The following is a 25,699-nucleotide window of genomic DNA, read 5'->3' on the forward strand; positions in this document are numbered from 1 at the left end:
GTGGAAACTCTTTCTCTGGAGTGATGAATCACACTTCACTGTCTGACAGACTAATCTGGGTTTGGCGGATGCAAGGAGAGCACTACCTGCCCGAATGCATAGTGCCAACTGTAAAGTTTGGTGGAGGAGGAATAATGGTCTGGGGTTGTTTTTCATGGTTTGGGCTAGAGCCCTGACCTCAATCCCATTGAACACCTTTGGGATGAATTGGTACGCTGACTGCGAGCCAGGCCTTATCGCCCAACATCAATGCCTGACTTCACTAATGCTCTTGTTGCTGAATTGGAAGCAATTTCCAGCAACAATGTTCCAATATCTATTGGAAAGCCTTCCCAGAAGAGTGGAGCCTGTTATAGCAGCAAAGGGGGGACCAACTCCATATTAATCCCCATGATTTTGTAATGTGAAATTCAACAAGCAGGTGTCCACATACTTTTGTGTATCATGTAGTGTATCATACCACATTACAAGGGTTTTTCATAACCACACGAACTGAACAGAATAACCTTACTAGTAGTACATGTTACCAGGGGTATAGGCTATACCACATAATGGTACTATGTAACCCACATTTCCCCATTGTCTTTGACTAACAATTCATCCCAAACGGATTTTCTGTAAACTCAGTTTGAGCTCTAAACTCAGCAAAAATATCAAACACTGTTCTCCATCCTCAGCTGATTCAGTCTAAGTGGTTAGTGTGTTGCTTCTGGCCGCCCAGCAGGGTGTTTCACTAGCTAGATGTTCTTGTTAGGAATCCCTCCTGTTCATAGTTTATTCCTCCATCTATTCTCTCTATCCCAGCTATTCTCCATGGGCTTCTCTCATCCTCTCAATCCAACTGTATCTGTCACACAAGGAGAACTAATCACCCGCTGCTTAACCATACCATTATCATAATATGGTTTGGCTGCAAAAACAGGAAATTAATTGTAAAGGACATCATTTGTAAAAATACGAATCGTGCTCCGCTTCTAACTCACGACTGTGATCAATTCCAATAACTTTTAAAGTAACTATAATTGTCTTTGACCTGGCTTCTTGCACCTCCTGTAAAAACAGGATCACCCAACTTTGGTGACCCACTGTTCCAGATAGAGCGCATAATCTTTCCACATTTTGTTGTTAAATTGAGATTTTGTGTCACTGATCTACACACAATACCCGATAATGTCAGAGTGGAATTTATTTGTTGAACATTTAGGAAATTAATAAAACATTTAAAGCTGACATTTCTTGAGTCAATACTGTAAGTATTCAACCCCTTTGTAATGGCAAGCCTAAATAAGTTCAGGAGTAGAAATGTGCTTAACAAGTCACATAAGTTGCATGGACTCATTCCGTGTTCAATAATAGTGGTTAACATGATTTCTGAATGACTACCGCATCTCTTTACCCCATGCATACAATTATCTGTGAAGTCTCTTCATAATCCAGTATTGAATTTCAAGCGAAGATTAAACCAGAAAGACCAAGGAGGTTTTTCAATGCCTCACAAAGAAGGACATCGATTGGTAATAAAATAAAAAGGCAAATGCTGAATATCCTTTTGAGAATGGGGAAGTTCATAATTTCACTTTGGATGGTGTATCAATACACCCAGTCACTACAATTATACTTCCTAACTCACTGAGTACCCCTCTGCATATCTGTTTTCCACTAGACACTTGGAGATGAATTCACCTTTTAGCAGAACAATAAACTAAAACACAGGGCCAAATCTACACTGGAGTTGCTTACCAAGACAATGTTCCTGAGTGGCCTAGTTACAGATTTGACCTAAAGCGGCTTGAAAATCTATGGCCCAGACTTGAAAATGGCAGTCTAGCAAGGATCAACAATCAACTAGACAGAGCTTGAAGAATTTTGAAAAGAATAATGGGCAAATATAGTAGAATCCAGGTGTGCAAAGCTCTTAGAGACTTACCCAAAGACTCACAGCTGTAATTGCTGCCAATGGTGCTTCTACAAATGAGTGACTCAGCGGTGTGAATACTTATGTAAATTAGATATTTATGTATTTCATTTTCAATAAATGTGCAAACATTTCTAAAACATGTCTTCAGTTTGTCATTATGCAGTATTGTGTGTAGATGGGTGAGGTTCTTTTATTTGTTTAATCAAATATGAATTCGGGGTTTAACGCAACAAAATGTGGAATAAGTCAAGAACTCCCCATACAGATAAGACACTCCATCCACTTCCACATTGAGCTCCAGCAATTAGATGCTCCATTTTGTGAACCATTTAACTAATTAGTTGTGTTGCAGTGTTAGTCTTGCACTCACTAAAGCATGTTTGTGTCCGTTTGTTAAAAGATGCAACCCTATAATGTACGTGGATAACCACTGGTAGGAAGGTGATGTTAGCTAGCTACAGTAAATACACTGCTCAAAAAAATAAAGGGAACACTAAAATAACACATCCTAGATCTGAATGAATGAAATATTCTTATTAAATACTTTTTTCTTTACATAGTTGAATGTGCTGACAACAAAATCACACTAAAATTATCAATGGAAATCAAATTTATCAACCCATGGAGGTCTGGATTTGGAGTCACACTCAAAATTAAAGTGGAAAACCACACTACAGGCTGATCCAACTTTGATGTAATGTCCTCAAAACAAGTCAAAATGAGGCTCAGTAGTGTGTGTGTCCTCCACGTGCCTGTATGACCTCCCTACAACGCCTGGGCATGCTCCTGATGAGGTGGTAGATGGTCTCCTGAAGGATCTCCTCCCAGACCTGGACTAAAGTATCCGACAACTCCTGGACAGTCTGTGGTGCAACGTGGCGTTGGTGGATGGAGCAAGACATGATGTCCCAGATGTGCTCAATTGAATTCAGGTCTGGGGAACGGGCGGGCCAGTCCATAGCATCAATGCCTTCCTCTTGCAGGAACTGCTGACACACTCCAGCCACATGAGGTCTAGCATTGTCTTGCATTAGGAGGAACCCAGGGCCAACCGCACCAGCATATGGTCTCACAAGGGGTCTGAGGATCTCATCTCGGTACCTAATGGCAGTCAGGCTACCTCTGGCGAGCACATGGAGGCCCCCCAAAGAAAGAAATGCCACCCCACACCATGACTGACCCACCGCCAAACCGGTCATGCTGGAAGATGTTGCAGGCAGCAGAACGTTCTCCACGGTGTCTCCAGACTGTCACGTCTGTCACATGTGCTCAGTGTGAACCTGCTTTCATCTGTGATGACCACAGGGCGCCAGTGGCGAATTTGCCAATCTTGGTGTTCTCTGGCAAATGCCAAACGTCCTGCACGGTGTTGGGCTGTAAGCACAACCCCCACCTGTGGACGTCGGGCCCTCATACCACCCTCATGGAGTCTGTTTCTGACCGTTTGAGCAGACACATGCACATTTGTGGCCTGCTGGAGGTCATTTTGCAGGGCTCTGGCAGTGCTCCTCCAGCTCCTCCTTGCACAAAGGCGGAGGTAGCGGTCCTGCTGCTGGGTTATTGCCCTCCTATGGCCTCCTCCACGTCTCCTGATGTACCAGCCTGTCTCCTGGTAGCGCCTCCATGCTCTGGACACTACGCTGACAGACACAGCAAACCTTCTTGCCACATCTCGCATTGATGTGCCATCCTGGATGAGCTGCACTACCTGAGCCACTTGTGTGGGTTGTAGACTCCATCTCATGCTACCACTAGAATGAAAACACCGCCAGCATTCAAAGTGACCAAAACATCAGCCAGGAAGCATAGGAACTGAGAAGTGGTCTATGGTGGTCTATACCACCTGCAGAACCACTCCTTTATTGGGGGTGTCTTGCTAATTGCCCATAATTTCCACCTGTTGTCTATTCCATTTGCACAACAGCATGTGAAATTTATTGTCAATCAGTGTTGCTTCCTAAGTGGACAGTTTGATTTCACAGAAGTGTGATTGACTTGGAGTTACATTGTGTTGTTTTAGTGTTCCCTTTAATTTTTTGAGCAGTGTATATTCTGCAACATCTTCTCTGACTGGTCATAACGTTGAACAATATTTAGTTCATGTTTTGAAGTTGTATCTTTCCCCCTCTTCAATTTTTGATGTTAAATAAAAGTTGGGAACATCCTGTATCTGCCAACTGCGCTACTTCCCCCCCTGTAATGCCATTGAACAAGACACCACTTCTCCCTCTTTCTACCTGTGATCCAGTATACTTTAGTTCAAGTTGAGAACATATGGTATCTTGTAGTGGACTCTATAAGTGTTAAGGTGACCTGTAGCGGGAAACAACACTGCAGATTCAGTCAGTCTGTCTCTGCAGTGTCTCCCACCTGCTGAGGCTCTGTGTGACATCAGTCCATTAGTGCCACTGTTGAGCTCTCACCATCCCCACAGAAGGAGCTATGGCCATCTGGTCTGTGCTGCAGCTCTGCTGCCCCCACTTGTTAGCTCTGGAGATTTCACCTACCTCTATTTTGAAACCTAGGGGTGGGTGGGTGGGTGGGTGGGTGGGTGGGTGTGTGTGTGTGTGTGTGTGTGTGTGTGTGTGTGTGTGTGTGTGTGTGAGAAAGAGATTTAGATTGGTGGCTCTGGCCTTCTCCTTAATGAGCCTCCAGACAAGCCCGCTAGAACTCTCTTTTTAAGAGATGAAGTCTGAGTGACCAGTCACTGCCTGATGGATACACTGCGGCGTGGGCCGCTTACAAACCCCTGGGGAATAACACCACCCTAATAGCTATTATTCCTTTCTGCCGAGAGAATAGACCCTGCTTGTCCTTGTTCTACTACTCACGATGCCAAGCATGTTAGCCTCCACCAGGTGGGAAACAAAGTAATGCCAATGAGGTTATTTTACTTGTATTTGTTGGTGGTCGGATTTTAATATGCTAGCTAACTTTGGAATTTATTTTTGTTTTTGCAGTTTCCAGAAATTAATAGATTTTTAATCTTATTGTGTTTTGTTTGTTATTTTTGGCAACCCCATAGGGGGTGTTGAAGAAATGTTCACTTAAATTGCTTTCTCATTTCACTTCAAATCAAATCAAATCAAATTTTATTTTATTTATTTATTTGTCACATACACATGGTTAGCAGATGTTAATGCGAGTGTAGCGAAATGCTTGTGCTTGTGCTTCTTGCACTTAGTCACTGCATGATGTTTATATATCTCCACATGGCTGACGTGCTCTCGTTTTGTCCCTTCCCCTCTCTTTTTCCTCTCCACAGCTGGCCATGAAGCATAAATGTTAAACTTTGAGGAGAGGGGTCCACCAAGCGTGCCAGACGCCATAGGGCAGGTTTCAGATTGTATTATTTGTATTTCTTGTAACGAAGGTAACATTTATTTGTTTCTAACGAAGATCTGATGACGAGGAGGGGGGAGAGAAAGAGGGACGGAACACAGATGAGACGGTTGAGAGCAAATATTTCACGGCTAAGTCTTCTTTTACTCCCTCTATTGCTCCCAAAGTACTCCTTGACCTTACTGTGACAAACCATGGAAATGACTGACTATGGTCACTGCCCTCCCCACCCCAACGCACACACACCACCGTCCAAATCCCCCTAAAAGGGACAGGTCTTCAACTCCCTCAAAGAAGTGACTTTACGTACGGTGCTGGAAGAGGAGAATATAACTGCAGCAGAGTGTATGACATGACACATGCATATCATATGATGGCTATTTTACTGTACAGAGTCAGCAATGTACACCCCAGTATGTGAACATCAACTTGTCTAAAGGAGATGAGCTCTTCACTCGCTTTTGTCGTTTGACTATTTGGCATCATATTGTTTTGAAAAGCTCATTGGTGCATACATTCATTTCAGATGTAATATTAGCCAAATGTGTGGAGGACATTCATGTGGCTTCTAAAAACTACTGCTGCAAGCTTACATTTCAACCAATATGGTATGTTTTTCAAGTTTAATATTCCACAAAACAGTCTGTGAGCTATTCATTACAGTGACCAAGGGTTCAGGTGCATGGTCTACCAAAATACACTTTCATTATAAAAGGTTGAATAAAACCCACACAGAAAAAAACAAGTATTTAGGCTTCACTGTTGGTATTTCTTAAGTGTTATTGAAGCACTTGGCTGTATGGACGAGATCAGACGGTTTATTGTAAGGTAAGAGACTACAGTATCGTTGTAAATTAGCTAGTGTAACAAGCTTATAAGACTGTAATCAGATCATTCTACCACCATTTACAATGTAATTGGTGTCGAATCCTCCCTGTAAATATAATTTTGATTGTAACCCTTTCAACTCCTACCTTGGTAACATCTTGTACTTATAGTTTAACTTGTGTTTATATAACGTTTTTTGTTCTGATATGTAAAACAGCATATTGACACATCACTAGCAGCATTGTACAATATTGGTCTGCATTCACTGTGTAACCGTGGCTTCCTTACAAGCAATTTGAAGCAACTAAACCACCCGCAGTGTGGATATGTCTTGTTTATTACGCTTATATTTTGGATTTGTCCAACCGTCACAATGCATTGACAACCTTACCTTGCAGCGAGCACCGTTAAGTTCTTACTGAAATTCTAGTTGCCTCATTCTAATCCGCTTCATCCTTACATTTTGGATGTTCATTGTTTTAATAAAAAAATATTGAAAGTAATTTGTCTGATGGTTATGAAATGTTTTCTGTAGCAATTTGCAAGCTACTATTGCAAGTCATTTCGTCTACACTCCATTGGTCAGTGAATAAGTCAGCATCTTTTTACATGTCATATGACTAGCTACGGTCCAGAACAATCCAAGTGCAATGCTTCTATATCGGTGTTTTTAAACATACTCTTTCATAAGTACTTCAACAGCATGTCGTTTGACTTGAGCAGTGTGAATGTGTTATGATAACACTCATGGTATCCCAAGGTAACACTGCCTTGCTAGATTGATAACCAAAAGTAGAAGATCAAGAATGTGTTGCACCAGGTTTGAAAGAGGGGGTTGTTCCTTAAGATGTATGGTGCTTGTTGGAAGTGGATTGTGTGGCGAATACAGAAGGCCACAGTACTGTAGGTAGAATAGGCTAATGGAATGAAAAGGTAGTTATTATAGATGGTCTCAATACTAGGCACATGTAATACAGACTTATACCATTATTTTCAATGAAACATCACAGACCAATGCTTTTTAGAGTTTGAAGGTCACTCATTGAATTATTCCAAAACCTCTGTTTATATCAGATTACATAACATCTAAATAAACACAGTCTCAAGTCTGTCTTTAAATTGTTGCCGATGTTTTGCTTTTTTGGATGTGAAATTTTGTAGTTAAAACTATAAAAAATAATGGGAGGGACATGTATACTGTTTAGGTCATTGAAGTTTGTGTTTCACCTAGTTATCCACTACTGGGGTCTCTGTTGTAGAGCTAACATTCTTACCCCAGTGACACAGCATGTGTGCAGGCTTCTATGTCCAAGTGTCTATACTGAACAAAAATATAAACGCAACATGTAAAGTGTTCCCATGTTTCATGAGCTGAAATAAGATCCCAGAAATGTTCCATATGCAAAAAAAAAGGCTTATTTCTCAGATTTTGTGCACACATTTGTTTACATCCCTGTTAGTGAGCATTTATCACTTGCCAAGATAGTCATCCACCTGACAGGTGTGGCATGTCAAGAAGATGATTAAACAGCATGGTCATTACACAGGTGCACCTTGTTCTGTGGACAATAAAAGGCCACTCTAAAATGTGCAGTTTGTCACACAACACAATGCTACAGATGTCTCCGGTTTTGAGGAAGCATGCAATTGGCTTGCAGGAATGTCCTCCAGATAATTGAATGTTAATTTCTCTACCCTAATCCACCTCTAACTTTGTTTTAGAGAATTGGTCTGTAATTCTAACCAGCTTCACAACTGTAGACCACATGTAACCACGACCTCCACATCCGGCTTCTTCACCTGCGGGATCATCGGAGTCCAGCCGCCTGGATAGCTGATGAAACTGAGGAGTATTTCTGTCTCAAATAAAGGCCTTTTGCAGGGAAAAATTAATTGATTGGCTGGGCCTGGCTCTAAATTGGGTGCGCCCCTGCCCAGTCATGTGAAATCTATAGATTAGGGCCAAATTAATTTATTTCAGTTGATTGATTTCCTTATATGAATTCTTGCATGTTGCATTTATATTTTTGTTCGGTCCCTCAGCAGTTAGCCCCAAATGTGACTTTTATTAATTTCCCCCTTTCAAGCTCTGCTGCACTTGCTATGCCTTAGCTAGGTGGGACAACCACATATCAATCTTAAAAGTAATGCACTAACTGTAAGTCGCTCTCAATAAGAGAGTGCTAAATTACTGAAATGTAATACTCAGATTTTGGGCAAATATAATTAACATGATTCAACTATTGAGGAAGTTTCTAGTGATGCTATTCACATGAATTATCCATGTTATTCCACAGACCACATCTGGAGAAGTGTATATAGTAATTAAATCTCTCAACAATGGAACAGCAATGCGGACGGAACGCTAATCCAGACTCCCAGATGAAGTCTTACATTTGTGTAATTTGTCTTCATAGCATCAAAATTATCCTCCCATTCTCACCCACCCACTAATAGTGCTTTAAATCCAAAATGAATGATGTCGTCTTTTTGACAAGCAGGGGAGTGGGGAACGGTAGTGATGTAGAAATACATGATATACCTTTACTGCCCGAGAGGGTAACTAAGTACCCCATAAAACATCTCCAGAGCGGGACTCTCCTGTTGTAACTCTCTCCTCCAACAGCCACTGAATCCTCCTCCTCTCCCCTCCATTCCTCCCTTCATTTTTTTGTGCACTGTTCCAAAAAAAAAGGGAACACTTAAACAACACAATGTAACTCCAAGTCAATCACACTTCTGTGAAATCAAACTGTCCACTTAGGAAGCAACATTGATTGACAATACATTTCACATGCTGTTGTGCAAATGGAAAAGACAACAGGTGGAAATTACAGGCATTTAGCAAGACACCCTCAATAAAGGAGTGGTTCTGCAGGTGGGGACCACAGACCACTTCTCAGTTCCTATGCTTCCTGGCTGATGTTTTGGTCACTTTTGAATGCTGGCGGTGCTTTCACTCTAGTGGTAGCATGAGATGGAGTCTACAATCCACACAAGTGGCTCAGGTAGTGCAGCTCATCCAGGATGGCACATCAATGCGAGCTGTGGCAAGAAGGTTTGCTGTGTCTGTCAGCGTAGTGTCCAGAGCATGGAGGCGCTACCAGAAGACAGGCCAGTATATCAGGAGACGTGGAGGAGGCCGTAGGAGGGCAACAACTCAGCAGCAGGACCGCTACCTCCGCCTTTGTGCAAGGAAGAGCACTGCCAGAGCCCTGCAAAATGACCTCCAGCAGGCCACAAATGTGCATGTGTCTGCTCAAACGGTCAGAAACAGACTCCATGAGGGTGGTATGAGGGTCCGACGTCCACAGGGGGGGGGGGTTGTGCTTACAGCCCAACACTGTGAAGGACATTTGGCATTTGCCAGAGAACACCAAGATTGGCAAATTCGCCACTGGCGCCCTGTGCTCTTCACAGATGAAAGCAGGTTCACACTGAGCACATGTGACAGTCTGGAGACGCCGTGGAGAACGTTCTGCTGCCTGCAACATTCTCCAGCATGACCGGTTTGGCAGTGGGTCAGTCATGGTGTGGGGTGGCATTTCTTTGGGGGGCCGCATAGCCCTCCATGTGCTCGCCAGAGGTAGCCTGACTGCCATTAGGTACCGAGATGAGATCCTCAGACCCCTTGTGAGACCATATGCTGGTGTGGTTGGCCCTGGGTTCCTCCTACTGCAAGACTATCCTAGACCTCATGTGGCTGGAGTGTGTCAGCAGTTCCTGCAAGAGGAAGGCATTGATGCTATGGACTGGCCCGCCCGTTCCCCAGACCTGAATCCAATTGAGCACATCTGGGACATCATGTCTCGCTCCATCCACCAACGCCACGTTGCACCACAGACTGTCCAGGAGTTGTCGGATACTTTAGTCCAGGTCTGGGAGGAGATCCCTCAGGAGACCATCCGCCACCTCATCAGGAGCATGCCCAGGCGTTGTAGGTAGGTCATACAAGCACATGGAGGCCACACACACTACTGAGCCTCATTTTGACTTGTTTTAAGGACATTACATCAAAGTTGGATCAGCCTGTAGTGTGGTTTTCCACTTTGATTTTTTCGTGTGACTTCAAATCCAGACCTCCATGGGTTGATAAATTTGATTTCCATTGATAATTTTTGTGTGATTTTGTTGTCAGCACATTCAACTATGTAAAGAAAAAAGTATTTAATAAGAATATTTCATTCATTCAGATCTAGGATGTGTTATTTTAGTGTTCCCTTAATTTTTTTGAGCAGTGTATATCCCTGTATAGAAGCATTCCTTAAGCCTGAACAGTGAAGGCTAGTGGGAGGAGCTATATGAGGGTGGGCTCATTGTAATGGCTAGAATGGAATAAATGGAAATGGAGTCAAACGTGGTTTCCATATGTTTGATACCGTTCCATTTATACCATTCCAGCCAATGAGTGGGTTCTCCTGAAGCTCCTCCCACCAGCCTCTGACCCTGGAATCCCTCCATAGGGACATTTTGACAGTGGCATTGATTGTATTGTACTGTGTGTATTTTCTACAGCCACTGAATCATCCTCTCTCCTCCATTCCATCCTTCCTAAAAACCTCCCAATAACCCACCTGATCCCTGCCTTGTCATGATGGAGCCTAAGCCTGTTTCAAGGCTGATGGGTCTGCTGCAGCCTCTCCTCTCCCAATGCACACTAGCACATTTTATTTCAGGTAGTTCACGACAATGCTCGAGCTAAACCTGACCCTGTCCTCATCTCAGCTGCCCTTTGATCGCCTGCTAGATTTTAGCTACTAACCAGGGTGTCAGGAGACTATTTGTATATGGGCACCCATCTGTACCTGGTTTCCCCAGATCGAATTTGGTCTCTGAGGAAAAGGAACTTCAAACCCAGTGCAGAGAGACAGAGGTCCTTGGGGTTGATTTATTATACTGTATGCCCAAGGGCTGGAGGAGAGTTGTATAGTTTACCACTAGAGGGAGTAAAGCCCTATCAGAAATGTTCCAGTCCCCAGGCATACAGTACGCTAACACTTTTCACTTTATTGCCTATTGCTTTTGTCTTTGGTGGATACAATGACCATTGACTGAAGTGGAGAGGTGTGAACCACTGGCTGATTGAGGGATGTTCGAAAACCTAATACTTGACCACATTACCTACCGAGAGAGTTTTCATCTGTATTCTTTGTAGCTGTTTACATACCACCACAGTCAAAGGCTGGTACTAAGACTGCATTGAATGAGCTGTATTCCGCCATAAGCAAACAAGAAAACGCTCACCCAGGGGCGGCGCTCCTAATAGCCTGGGACTTTAATTGCAGGGAAACTTAAATCCGTTTTACCAAATTTCTATTAGCATGGTAAATGTGCAGCCAGAGAAAAATAATTCTGGACCACCTCTACTCCACACACAGAGAGGCATACAAAGCTCTCCCTCGCCCTCCATTTGGCAAATCTGACCATAGTTATATCCTCCTGATTCCTGCTTACAAGTAAAAATTAAAGCAGGAAGCACCAGCGACTAGATCAGTAAAAAAGTGGTCAGAGAAAGCAGATGCTAAGCTACAGGACTGTTTTGCTAGCACAGACTGGAATATGTTCCGGGATTCCTCCAATGGCATTGAGGAGTATACCACATCAGTCATCGGCTTCATCAATAAGTGCATTGATGACGTCATCCCCACAGTGACTGTATGTACATACCCCAACCAGAAGCCAGGGATTACAGGTAACATCCACACTGAGGTAAAGGCTAGAGCTGCCGCTTTCAAGGAGCGGGACTCTAACCCGGAAGCTTATAAGAAATCCTACTATGCCCTCCAATGAACCATCAAACAAGCAAAGTGTCAATACAGGACTGAGATTGAATCGTACTACACTGGCTCCGACGCTCGTTGAATATGGCAGGGCTTTCAAACCATTACAGACTACAAAGGGAAGCACAGCCGAGAGCTGCCCAGTGACACGAGCCTACCAGACGAGCTAAACTACCTCTCGGCTCGCTTCGAGGCAAATAACACTGAAACATGCATGAGAGGACCAGCTGTTCCGGAAGATTGTGTGATCACGCTCTCCGCAGCCGATGTGAGTAAAACCTTTAAGCAGGTCAACATTGACAAGGCCACAGGGCCAGACGGATTACCAGGACGTGTACTGCGAGCATGCACTGACCAACTGGCAAGTGTCTTCGCAAACATTTTCATCCTCTCCCTGTCCGAGTCTGTGCCCAAGAACACTAAGGTAATCTGTCTAAACGACTACCGACCCGTAGCACTGACGTCTGTAGCCATGAAGGGCTTTGGAAGGCTGGTCATGGCTCACATCAACACCATCATCCCAGAAACCCTAGACCCACTCCAATTTGCATAACGCCCCAACATATCCCCTGACGATATAATCTCCATTGCACTCCGCAGTGCCCTTTCCCACCTGGACAAAAGGAACACCTATGTGAGAATGCTATTCATTGACTACAGCTCAGCGTTTAACACCATATTGCCCTCAAAGCTCATCAATAAGTGCCCTCAAAGCTCATCACCTCCCTCTGCAACTGGATCCTGGACTTCCTGACAGGCAGCCCCCAGGTGGTGAGGGTAGGTAACAACACATCTGCCACGCTGATCCTCAACACAGGGGTCCCTCAGGGGTATGGGCTCAGTCCCCTCCTGTACTCCCTGTTCACTCATGCCTGCATGGCCAGGCACGACTCCAACACCATCATTAAATTTGCCGATGACACAACAGTGGTAGGCCTGATCACCGACAACGACGAGACAGCCTATAAGGGAGGAGGTCAGAGATATGGCCATGTGGTGCCAGGACAACAACCTCTCCCTCAACATGATCAAGACAAAGGAGATGATTGTGGACTACAGGTAAAAGAGGACTGAGCACGCCCCCATTCTCATCGACGGGGATGCAGTGGAGCAGGTTGAGAGCTTCAAGTTCCTTGGTGTCCACATCACCAACAAACTAACATTGTCCAAGCATACCAAGACAGTCGTGAAGAGGGCATGACAAAACCTTTTCCCCCTCAGGAGACTGAAAAGTTTTGGCATGGGTCCTCAGATCCTCAAAAGGTTCTACAGCTACACTTTCGGGAGCACTGGTTGCATCACTGCCTGGCATGGCAACTGCTCGGCCTCCGGCCCCAAGGCACTACAGAGGGTAGTGCGAACGGCCCAGTACATCACTGGGGCCGAGCTTCCTGCCATCAAGGACCTCTATACCAGGCAGTGTCAGAGGAAGGCCCTACAAATTGTGAAAGACTCCAGCCACCCTAGTTGTAGACTGTTCTCTCTGCTACCACACGGCAAGCAGTGCCGGAGCGCCAAGTCTAGATCCACAAGGCTTCTAAACAGCTTCTACCCCCAAGCAATAAGACTCCTGAACATCTAGTCAAATGGCTACCCATACTATTTGGCCACCCCCCCTTTACACCACTGCTACTCTCTGTTGTCATCTATGTATAGTCACTTTAATAACTCTACCTACATGTACATACTACCTCAAATAACCGGTGACCCGCACATTGACACTGAATCGGTACCCCCCTGTATATAGTCTCGCTATTGTTATTTCACTGCTGCTCTTTAATTACTTGTTACTTTTATCTCTTCTTATCTGTATTTTTAAAACTGCATTGTTGGTTAGGGGCTTTCACTGTAAGGTGAAATGTTGTATTCGGCACATGTGACTAATAAAATGTGATTTGAATTTAATTGTGTCGATGAAGGAATTAAGAAGAAGATTTGCAGTGAAAACGAGATGACTCCAGTTAACCTAATGAGCTGCAGGTGTAGCAGTAGGTCTGTCTTATATGTACAATTGAAGTTTTTCACAATTCCTGACACTTAATCCTAGTAGAAATTCCCTGTTTTAGGTCAGTTAGGATCACCACTTTATTTTAAGAATGTGAATAATAGTAGAGAGAGTGATTTATTTCAGCTTTTTATTTCTTTCATCACATTCCTAGTGGGTCATAGGTATACATACACTCTATTAGTATTTGGTAGCATTGCCTTTTAAAGTGTTTAACTTGGGTCAAACGTTTTGGGGAGCCTTCCACAACTTTCCCACAGTGAGTTGGGTGAATTTTGGCCCATTCCTCCTGACAGAGCTGGTGTAACTGAGTCAGGTTTGTAGGCTTCCTTGCTCGCACACACTTTTTCAGTTCTGCCCACAGATTTTCAGTAGGGTTGAGGTCAGGGCTTTGTGATGGTCACTCCAATACCTTGACTTTGTTGTCCTTAAAAACCTCTTCGGGCTGCAATCCCGTTCACTGGATGATATGACAACAGCCAGTGAAAGTGCAGGGTGCCAAATTCAAAACAACAGAAATCTCATAATTAAAATTCCTCAAACATACATGTATCGTATACCGTTTTAAAGGTAGTCTTGTTGTTAATCCCACCACAGTGTCCGATTTCAAATAGGCTTTACGGCGAAAGCACCACAAACGATTATGTTAGGTCAACACCAAACCAGCCATTTTCCCAGCCAAAGAGAGGAGTCACATAAAGCACAAATAGAGATAAAATGAATCACTAACCTTTGATGATCTTCAGCAGATGACACTCATAGGACTCATAGTTACACAATACATGTATGTTTTGTTTGATAAAGTTCATATTTATATAAAACAATCTGAGTTTACATTGGCGCGTTACATTCACTAGTTCCAAAAACATCCAGTGATTTTTGCATAGCCACATCGATTCAACAGAAATACTCATCATAAATGTAGATGATAATACAAGTTATGGAATTATAGATATACTTGTCCTTAATGCAATCGCTGTGTAAGATTTCAAAAAAACTTTATGGAAAAAGCAAACCATGCAATAATCTGAGACTGCGCTCAGAACAATCAAGTCAAATTAGCCGCCATGTTGTAGTCAACATAAACCATAAATTACATGCTAAACATTCCCTTACCTTTGATGATCTTCATCAGAATGCACTCCCAGGAATCCCAGGTCAACAATAAATGCTTGATTTGTTCGATAATGTCCGTTATTTATGTCCAATTAGCTACTTTTGTTAGCGAGTTTGGTACACCTATCCAAACGCTGGTGCTTTTTTCGGACAACATCTTCAAAAAGTTATATTACAGGTCGAAGAAACATTTCAAACTAAGTACAGAATCAATCATTAGGATGTTTTTATCATAAATCTTCAATAAAGTTCCAACCGGAGAATTCCTTTGTGTCTTGAGGAGGAACGGAACGCAGGAAGATATCATGCGGTATGTGCGTGACCTGGAACTGGCTCTCTGCCAGTAGTCTGACTCATTCCCCTCTCATTCAGTTCCACAACACAGTAGAAGCCTCATTCAAATTGCTATAGACGGTTGACATCTAGTGGAAGCCCTAGGAAGTGACTCTTCATTCATATACCAAGGGGATTTCAATAGGGAATGGGTTGAATATATTGTATACCAACCTCAGATTTCTGACTTCCTGTTTGGATTTGTTCTCAGGTTTTTGCCTGCAATATGAGTTATTTTATACTCACAGACATCATTCAAACAGTTTTGGAAACTTCAGACTGTTTTCTATCCAATACTAATAATAATATGCATATATTAGCAGCTGAGACTGAGGAGCAGTCCGTTTACTCTGGGCACCTTTCATCCAAGCTACTCAAGAGTGCCCCTGCAGCCATAAGAAGTTAAGCAATTTTGCCACAACTTTGGAAGTATGCTTGGGGTCATTGTCCATTTGGAAGACCCATTTGCGACCAAGCTTTAACTTCCTGACTGATGTCTTGAGATTTTGCTTCAATACATCCACATAATTTTTCTCCCTTATGATGCAATCTATTTTGTGACTTGCACTAGTCCCTCCTGCAGCAAAGCACCCACACAACATGATGCTGCCACCCCTGGGCTTCACGGTTGGGATGGTGTTCTTCGGCTTGCAAGCCTCCCCATTTTCCCTCCAAATATAACGATGTCATTATTTCCAAACAGTTCTATTTTTGTTTAATCAGAACAGAGGACATTTCTCCAAAAAGTACGATCCTTGTCCCCATGTGCAGTTGCAAAATGTAGTCTGGCTTTTTTATGGTGGTTTTGGAGCAGTGGCATCTTCCTTGCTGAGCGGCCTTTCAGGTTATGTTGATATAGGACTCGTTATACTGTGAATAAAGATACTCTTGTACCTGTTTCCTCCAGCATCTTCACAAGGTCCTTTGCTGTTGTTCTGGGATTGATTTGCACTTTTAGCACTAAAGTACGTTCATCTCTCTGAGACAGAACGCGTCTCCTTCCTGAGCGGTATGACGGCTGCATTGTCCCATGGTTTTTATACTTGTGTACTATTGTTTGTACAGATGAACGTGGTACCTTCAGGTATTTGGAAATTGCTCCCAAGGATGAACCAGACTTGTGGAGGTCTACAATTGTTTTTCTGAGGTCTTGGCTGATTTCTTTTGATTTTCCCATGATGTCAAGCAAAGAGGCACTGAGTGTGAAGGTAGGCCTTGAAATACATCCACAGGTACATCTCCAGTTGTCTCAATTGTTGTCAATTAGCCTATCAGAAGCTTCTAAAGCCGTGACATAATTTTCTGGAATTTTCCAAGCTGTTTAAAGGCAAAGTCAACTTCGTGTAACTTCTGACCCACTGGAATTGTGATACAGTGAATTATAAGTGAAATAATCTGTCTGTAAACAATTATTGGAAAAATTACTATGTGTCATGCACATAGTAGATGTCCTAACCGACTTGCCAAAAACTATAGTTTGTTAACAAGAAATTTGTGGAGTGGTTGAAAAATGAATTTTAATGACTTCAACCTAAGTGTATGTAAACTTCTGACTTCAACTGTAGACTAGCATTGTCCTATTTTGCCCAAGATAAAAAAAAACATTGTTCTTTTTGGACAAATATAGTGAAATATTGCTACAATTTTAACTCAGATGTTGTCATTTCATTCTATACGGATTATATGAAAGCAATGAAGTTTCACCGCTAAAGTAATGTAGTTTCTCACTCTTTGGCATGTGTGGGATTATGTGTGTGTGGTTTCTATCTTCATTGACACGTTAAAAAATAAATATACCATACGAGGTACAATATTAAGCACTTGAAGGAGACGCAAGTTGAGTCATCAGCTATGATGCATTAGATTCCAGTCAGCCAGTTGAGGACCTCATTTAGTTCAGAGCTGGGTGGCAACCCTGCCCGCAGGCCACTATCTAAACTGGCAACCTGCCCAATGTTCCACCAACGCGATTACACCTAACACCTACAGGTGAGGGGTTGTACCTCTTTCTCTCTCATTACGGCTATTCGCCTTTCTCGGTAATGGTATTTCTGTTTCCTGGGAGAGGAATTTGAACAAATGATTGTTCCTAACTGCAGGAGGATATTATCTGCCTGTGCCTCAGAGGTGTTTTTGTCACGTGGTTTCCTAATGCTTTCCATCTGGGCTTTTAGGTTCAGGGATTTTCGCTTTCATGGATAATGTTTTGGGGGGCTTGTCATTATTTTGGTTGTCTGTGTACTCTAAGTGATAATGTTATACAGAGTGGTGAACAGCCTGTACATCTTAATCTATGCTATAACTATACCAACTACACCATAATAATTTTACAATCAGGTTTCATGCTAATGTAGTATTCCTGGTTAATAGTTTTGTTATGTCTAAGAACACAAGATAAAAATAACTTTAGATGTTAGGCTCCATGACTTCTCTGATAAATGATTAGTGGGTGTCACCGGTGCGTTCGTGAATGTGTAAGTATATGTATGTGTGTGATTGGGGAAGGTGTACTGTAGTGTAGAAGTCACCTCGGCGCCCTGCCCACAGTGACTTGGCAGATGTGAGGCGAGGTGCAGAACAGCTGCTCAACTCTAAATCGCCGCTCCCATCCTCCTCTCATCCTCTCATCCCCCCTTCTCTGCCTTTGGGTTCCTGTGGTGTGCAATGTCAGCCACGCTGGAGTAATCATTCATTATCCACAGCCAGCATGCATCCCTCGCTCTCTCTTTTTCTCCATCTCCCGCTCTCTTCCTGCAGTTCTCCATCCATCCCTCTCTACTCTGTCCCCGCCTACAGAAAGTAAAAAATAATGCAATGGTCTGTGTTTGCAACTGTGCATGTGTATGTCTGTGAACCTGTGTGTGAGGGAATCTGGGTCAGTGTCTGTGTGTGGGAGTGGGAGTGGAAAACCTGTTTATACGTGTGTTTAACTGTACACACCTACACAGGATAGGGTGTGGCCACCCACAACAGGCAATTCTATGTCTAGGAACAAGTGGTGTGAGTTATTTGGGAGCCGGTGGGTCAACGTGTGGAGGGGTTAGTCACTTATTTGATTGACTGTTAATGACAGCTTAAAACCCTGGTGGAGATGAGAATGTTTTAAAGGGAAAATCCACTGAAGGGGATGGAGATGGGGGAAGGGAGATGGGGATAGAGGGGGAAAGAAGAAGGAGACGGGGGATAGAGGGGGAAAGAAGGAGATGGGGGATAGAGGGGGAAAGAAGGAGACGGGGGATAGAGGGGAAAGAAGAAGGGAGATGGGGGATAGAGGGGGAAAGAAGGAGTTGGGGGATAGAGGAAGGGAGATGAGGATAGAGGGGGAAAGAAGGAGACGGGGGTCAGAAGAAGGGAGATGGGGGATAGAGGGGGAAAGAAGAAGGGAGACGGGGATAGAGGGGGAAAGAAGGAGACGGGGGATAGAGGGGGAAAGAAGGAGACGAGGGATAGAGGGGGAAAGAAGGAGACGGGATAGAGGGGGAAAGAAAAAGGAGACGGGGGATAGAGGGGGAAAGAAGGAGACGGGGGATAGAGGGGGAAAAAAGAAGGGAGACTTGGATAGAGGGGGAATGAAAGAGACGGGGGATAGAGGGGGAAAGAAGAAGGGAGACTTGGATAAAGGGGGAAAGAAGGAGACGGGGGATAGAGGGGGAAAGAAGGAGACGGGTGATAGAGGGGGAAAGAAGAAGGGAGACGGGGGATAGAGGGGGAAAGAAGAAGGGAGACGGGGAAAGAAGGAGGAGACGGGGATAGAGGGGGAAAGAAGGAGGAGACGGGGATAGAGGGGGAAAGAAGGAGGAGACGGGGATAGAGGGGGAAAGAAGGAGGAGACTGGGATAGAGGGGGAAAGAAGGAGGAGACCGGGATAGAGGGGGAAAGAAGGAGATGGGGGATAGAGGGGGAAAGAAGAAGGGAGATGGGCTTTGAGATAGATGGGATTTGAGAGGCTTTGAGAGAGAAAAAGAAGAGCCACAGTGACCCACTTCTACTCCTTATGGACCTCTGTGTGTGTGTGTGTGTGTGTGTGTGTGTGTGCATGCATGTGTACACTGTGTGTATGAGGAAGAGTGTGTGTGCGAGTTGAAGCATTATGTCTTCCTGTGTATGTGGACTTGCATAGCTGAGTATGCAAGAATGTATCTGTATGCTACAAATTTCCCTCACTAAAATCACCATACTCAATCCCAGCTCCCCCTCTCCAGAATGCCCTAGCTATGATTTGATATCACATTCCCAGGACATTGTTCCTGGGAATATAGCTATGCCAGCGCTCCATATTGACTTGCAGGGAAGGATACAGATTTCCTCCAAACAAGCTACAACAGCCAATCTCTGCCTCATAGCAGAGTAGAGGAACCCCCAACAGAGATACCAGTCACAACTTCATTACATGAACCAGTGGGCTCTTCCATTGCCACATGTCAAATAGGGCGTTACTACAGATTATGTTAGTGCTGGTGTAAATTGCACTGTGACCTTGGGTTCCTTGATGCCTGTGAAGTGGTTTACAAACTGTGACACACGGCCCTGACCTGGTCCAGAGTGGTCATAGTACTGTAGTAAATGACCCTTTCTTGGGCTCAGCTGCATTGGCTATAAGAAGGTACACTACATGATCAAAAAGTATGTGGACATCTGCTCGTCAAACATCTCATTCCAAAATCATGGGAGTTGGTCCCCCCTTTGCTGCTATAACAGCCCACATTCTTCTGGGAAGGCTTTCCACTAGATGTTGGAACATTGCTGAGGGGACTTCCATTCAGCCACAAGAGCATTGGGTGATTTAGGCCTGGCTCGCAGACAGTGTTCCAATTCATCACAAAGGTGTTCAGTGGGGTTGAGGTCAGGGCTCTGTACAGGCTAGTCAAGTTCTTTCACATCGCTCCCGACAAACCATTTCTGTGTGGACCTCGCTTTGTGCACGGGGACATGGTCATGCTGAAACAGGAAAGGGCCTTCCCCAAACTGTTGTCACAAAGTTGGAAGCACAGAATCGTCTAGAATGTCATTGTATGCTGTAGCGCTAAGATTTCCCTTCACTGGAACTAAGGGGCTGAGCCCGAACCATGAAAAACAGCCCCAGACCATTATTCCTCCTCCACCAAACTTTACAGTTGGGCCTATGCTTTCGGGCAGGTAGCATTCTCCTGGCATCCGCCAAACCCAGATTAGTCCGTCGGACTGCCAGATGGTGAAGCGTGATTCATCACTCAAGAGAACGCATTTCCACTGCTCCAGAGTCTAATGGCGGTGAGCTTTATACCACTCCAGCCAACGCTAGACGTTTCCACTTCACAATAACAGCACTTCCAGATGACCGGGGCGGCTCTAGCAGGGCAGAAGTCTGATAAACTGACGTGTTGGAAAGGTGGCATCTTATAAACGGTACCACGTTGACTGTCATTGAGCTCTTCAGTAAGGCCATTCTACTGCCAATGTTTGTTTATGAAGATTGCATGGCTGTGTGCTCGATTTTGTACACCTGTCAGTAACGGGTGTGGCTGAAATATAGCCAAATCCACTAATTTGAAGGGGTGTATATTCACATGTAGTGTGTGTGTTCGTAATAAATGAATTGGCCATAAAAAGCAGTGGACATTCAGTCCAGCTGATCCTTTAAATATGGACCACTGTCTATGTAAGGATGACTAATGACCAGCCAAACCGTCACACACCACCACAAGCTGTTAAGTGTGTGGACAGACATGGGCCCCTGTGGTACCTGCAGTATGGACAAACGGCTACTGATTGGCTCCTTGTCTACACACACACCTCTCAATAGCTTGTGGTGGTGTGTGACGGATGGCTGGTCATTAGTCGTACTCACATAGATCGGCCTGCCTCAGTCAGCCTCTGTTTACATTGATCCACGGCCAGAGGTGAGAGCACTGATTACAATTGGCCAGCCGTGTGGGTTGCATAAGTGCTTGCATGTGTGTCTCATCAACTTTGTGGGTTTCACAGTGCTATGTGTGTGTTTCCATACTTGTGTGTGTTCCTGACCGTATGCTCAGACAGTGCCTTTGAATACCTATTTCTTTGTAAAGGATATTTAAACTAAAAGAAAAATGCCTCTAAATCGATCAACTCTAAGTATGAGCTGCCTGGATACTTGATATTCAGTCGACACCCCACAGTTTTGCAGTGCAGGCAACGTGAACAGACTAAATTGAGCTGGAATATGCAGAGGGAGAATTCATAACTTAAATCTGTCACTTGCCATTTGTCTTTGATGCATCAACCACAGCCTGGTTAATATTTCAAAATATCACTGGAGGATTAAGCTATGGGAGGGATGGATGAACCAGGCCCTGAGGTAACAGGAGTTTGCAGTAGCAGAGTGTATCTTGTCTCTACATCTGTCTCTGTACTGACAATGGAGATTTATCTGTGGGCAGATAGGTGACGGCCAAACCAGGCGAATCAACAATTAATGATAGCTGTATCACTGCTGCTTCCAGGCAACAAGTAGCACGGATTAATCACATTGATTAAGACCCATCTCTGTCTCTTAGCTCATGTACTATTCTTCTCTTCCTCTATCTCTCTCTCTCTCTGCCTCTCTACCTGTGATGCATAGATTGACCTTGGGCTAAACCTCATTAATAGGGTCTTAATTGCCTTCTCTCATCTCTGCCCTACAGGTTACAAGGTGAAGACAGGTGAAGATCCTTGCATTTGTTCATTAATGACCAGGTTGGCCTTCTGAGTATTCAGACTGCAGCTTTAGTTCCAGCTGCAACACTACTTGATCCACCTGCAATAGGGAACTATAAAGCCTGCTTTCGTCATACTCTTCTTATACAAACACTTTTTGCTGCAGCAGGACTCCAGCCCTCCTCCTCTCCTCCTTTACTGCTCTCCTCGTCTCTTGTCCTACACATAGGGACTACAAGTACGACAGTGGCCGTGTGGATGAGGTAGCACTTCCGCCAGCCACCACCGAGAGGCGCTGTCGCTCAACCTCAGCCCTGGCAGAGAAACCCACTTGAACTTCTGGATCGGACCGGAGACAGCGTCAGCTGCTCACTTCGGTGCCAGCATCTAAAAGTTACCCGGGGTGGCCAGATCTGCTGAGCTGTCTCTTCTTCAACCCACTGCAGTACGACTTATTAACCCAAACTCCCCATCTAAACTTTTCTATCTTTCTAGTCTCACTGTTGAGGGTTAAACCAGCATGTGTTCTATCGATCTGTGGTCCAATATAAACTAATCCCTCTTATTTTGTTAATCCAATTTCCGGACGTGTTTACAATGGTCATTTATCATCATTGGCCAGTGAGAATTTATGTCTCTTTTTAGCACCGCCTATGTATATCACATACCTTCTTGCACATGGGAGTGCAGAATGGTCTCTATGGCAGCAGTATGGTCTCTCAATGTCAGTAGTATATTTTTTCTCTATGGCAGCAGTATGGTCTCTCTATGGCAGCAGTATAGTCACTCTCTATGGCAGCAGTATAGTCACTCTCTATGGCAGCAGTATTGTCTCTCTCTATGGCAGCAGGATTGCCTCTCTCTGTGGCAGCAGTATGGTCTCTCTATGGCAGCAGTATGGTCTCTCTCTATGGCAGCAGTATTGTCTCTCTCTATGGTAGCAGTATTGTCTCTCTCAATGGCAGCAGTATTGTCTCTCTCTATGGTAGCAGTATTGTCTCTCTCTATGGCAGCAGTATGGTCTCTCTATGGCAGCAGTATGGTCTCTCTCTATGGCAGCAGTATGGTCTCTCTCTATGGCAGCAGTATTGTCTCTCTCTATGGCAGCAGGATTGTCTCTCTCTATGGCAGCAGTATGGTCTTTCTCTATGGCAGCAGTATGGTCTCTATGGCAGCAGTATGGTCTCTCTATGGCAGCAATATTGTCTCTCTCTATGGCAGCAGAATTGTCTTTCTCTATGGCAGCAGTATGGTCTCACTCTCTATGGCAGCAGTATTGTCTCTCTCTATGGTAGCAGTATTGCCTCTCTCTGTGGCAGCAGTATGGTCTCTCTATGGCAGCAGTATGGTCTCTCTCTATGGCAGCAGTATTGTCTCTCTCTATGGTAGCAGTATGGTCTCACTCTCTATGGCAGCAGTATGGTCTTTCTCTATGGCAGCAGTGTGGTCTCTTTATGGCAGCAGTATGGTCTCTTTATGGCAGCAGTATGGTCTCTCTCTATGGCAGCAGGATGGTCTCTCTCTATGGCAGCATGATTGTCTTTCTCTATGGCAGCAGTATGGTCTCTATGGCAGCAGTATGGTCTCTATGGCAGCAGTATGGTCTCTCTATGGCAGCAATATTGTCTCTCTCTATGGCAGCAGGATTGTCTCTCTATGGCAGCAGATGGTCTCTCTCTATGGCAGCAGTATTGTCTCTCTCTATGGCAGCAGTATTGTCGCTCTCTATGGCAGCAGGATTGTCTCTCTCTATTGCAGCAGGATTGCCTTTCTCTATGGCAGCAGTATGGTCTTTCTATGGCAGCAGTATGGTCTCTCTCTATGGCAGCAGTATGGTCTCTCTCTATGGCAGCAGTATTGTCTCTCTCTATGGCAGCAGTATTGTCTCTCTCTATGGCAGCAGTATTGTCTCTCTCAATGGCAGCAGGATTGTCTCTCTCTATGGCAGCAGGATTGTCTTTCTCTATGGCAGCAGTATGGTCTCTATGGTAGCAGTATGGTCTCTCTCTATGGCAGCAGTATGGTCTCTCTCTATAGAAGCAGTATTGTCTCTCTCTATAGCAGCAGTATTGTTTCTCTCTATGGCAGCAGTATTGTCTTTCTCTATGGCAGCAGTATGGTCTCTCTCTATGGCAGCAGTATGGTCTCTCTCTATGGCAGCAGTATGGTCTCTCTCTATGGCAGCAGTATTGTCTCTCTCTATGGCAGCAGTATAGTCTTACTCTATGGCAGCAGTATGGTCTCTCTCTCTCTATGGCAGCAGTATGGTCTCTCTCTATGGCAGCAGTATGGTCTCTCTCTATGGCAGCAGTATGGTCTCTCTATGGCAGCAGTATGGTCTCTCTCTAATGAAGCAGTGTGGTCTCTAAGGCAGCAGTAGTGTCTCTCCCTATGGCAGCAGTGTAGTCTCACTCTGTGGTAGCAGTATGGTCTCTCTATGGCAGCAGTATGGTCTCTCTCTATGGCAGCAGTATTGTCTCTCTCTATGGCAGCAGTATTGTTTCTCTCTATGGCAGCAGTATTGTCTTTCTCTATGGCAGCAGTATGGTCTCTCTCTATGGCAGCAGTATGGTCTCTCTCTATGGCAGCAGTATGGTCTCTCTCTATGGAAGCAGTATTGTCTCTCTCTATGCCAGCAGTATAGTCTCACTCTGTGGTAGCAGTATGGTTTTTCTCTCTCTATGGCAGCAGTATGGTCTCTCTCTATGGCAGCAGTATGGTCTCTCTCTAATGAAGCAGTGTGGTCTCTCTATGGTAGCAGTATTGTCTCTCTCTATGGCAGCAGTATTGTATTTCTCTATGGCAGCAGTATGGTCTCTCTATGGCAGCAGTATGGTCTCTATGGCAGCAGTATGGTCTCTCTCTATGGAAGCAGCATGGTCTCTATGGCAGCAGTATTGTCTCTCTATGGCAGCATTATTTCGCTCTCTATGGCAGCATTGTGGTCGCTCTAAATGGTAGCTGTATGGTCTCTCCCTATGGCAGCAGTATGGTGTCTCTATGGCAGATGTATGCTCTCTCTCTATGTCAGAAGTATGGTCTCTCTATGGCAGCAGTATGGTCTCTCTCTATGGCAGCAGTATGGTCTCTCTATGGCAGCGGTATGGTCTATCTCTATGGCAGCAGAGAAACACAACTGTGCTCTACGGCCACAGTTTACAGTTGGCTGATTTCTCCTTGTCTTTTAACCTGAGACTGGTTTCAACCAATGAAACCATCTGGGTGCGCTCCCCAACAAAGTGCCATTGAAAAATTAAATCCTTGACTTGTGCCTGTCTGCTCTCTCTAAGCTGGTGTCTGGTTGGTGGAGCTATGGTTGGTTGGTTAGTAGGCTGTAGTACAGTAGGGTCCCTGGTGCTTTGCTCTCTCCAAGCTCCCTGGGTAATACAGTTCACTCATTCTCATAGAAACAGTGGTGTCCCAGGCAGGGAGTCAGAGCCCTGGGGTGCATCTCCATATTCTAATGTACATCCTCTCCTCATCATGTGGTCGTTTGTCGCTCAAGCATGGCGCTTGTAGTGCCAGGGTAGTGGGTTCAATTCCCGGGACCACCCATATGTAAAATGTATGCTCACAAATTCCTTTGGGTTAAGGCATCTGCTAAATGTCATATATTATTATGTATTATCATCTCCTTCATGTGTACTGAGCTCAAAGTATGGGGTAGGTGAAAACAGTATGGTGGATCCCTACAGAAGCTGCTTTCATCAGTCTGGTTCT

The 25,699-nt window shown here is 44.4% G+C and overlaps 2 protein-coding genes across 3 annotated transcripts in view; both read left to right on the forward strand.

The window, feature by feature from the left end:
- LOC139383978 (syntaxin-binding protein 6-like) overlaps positions 1–6,591 on the forward strand; it is a 125,869-nt gene extending 119,278 nt beyond the window's left edge. For both annotated transcript variants that reach the window (XM_071128606.1, XM_071128604.1), the window contains one exon: positions 5,184–6,591. In XM_071128606.1, the coding sequence (XP_070984707.1) occupies positions 5,184–5,207 (24 nt within the window). In that variant the 3' untranslated portion in view covers positions 5,208–6,591. The remainder of the gene's footprint in view (positions 1–5,183) is intronic.
- Positions 6,592–18,525: 11,934 nt separating this feature from the next.
- LOC139383602 (uncharacterized protein DR_0269-like) lies at positions 18,526–19,026 on the forward strand. Its single transcript, XM_071128163.1, has one exon. It carries the CDS (start codon positions 18,526–18,528, stop codon positions 19,024–19,026), a length of 501 nt encoding a protein of 166 aa, XP_070984264.1.
- Positions 19,027–25,699: the final 6,673 nt, after the last annotated feature.

Source organism: Oncorhynchus clarkii, chromosome 25 (genome assembly GCF_045791955.1).
Source record: "Oncorhynchus clarkii lewisi isolate Uvic-CL-2024 chromosome 25, UVic_Ocla_1.0, whole genome shotgun sequence".
NCBI lineage: Eukaryota > Metazoa > Chordata > Actinopteri > Salmoniformes > Salmonidae > Oncorhynchus > Oncorhynchus clarkii.

Bases quoted from the DNA above. Each gene is read 5' to 3' on its own strand.
- LOC139383602 (XM_071128163.1), top strand. From the start codon at position 18,526: ATGGGGGATAGAGGGGGAAAGAAGGAGACGGGGGATAGAGGGGAAAGA.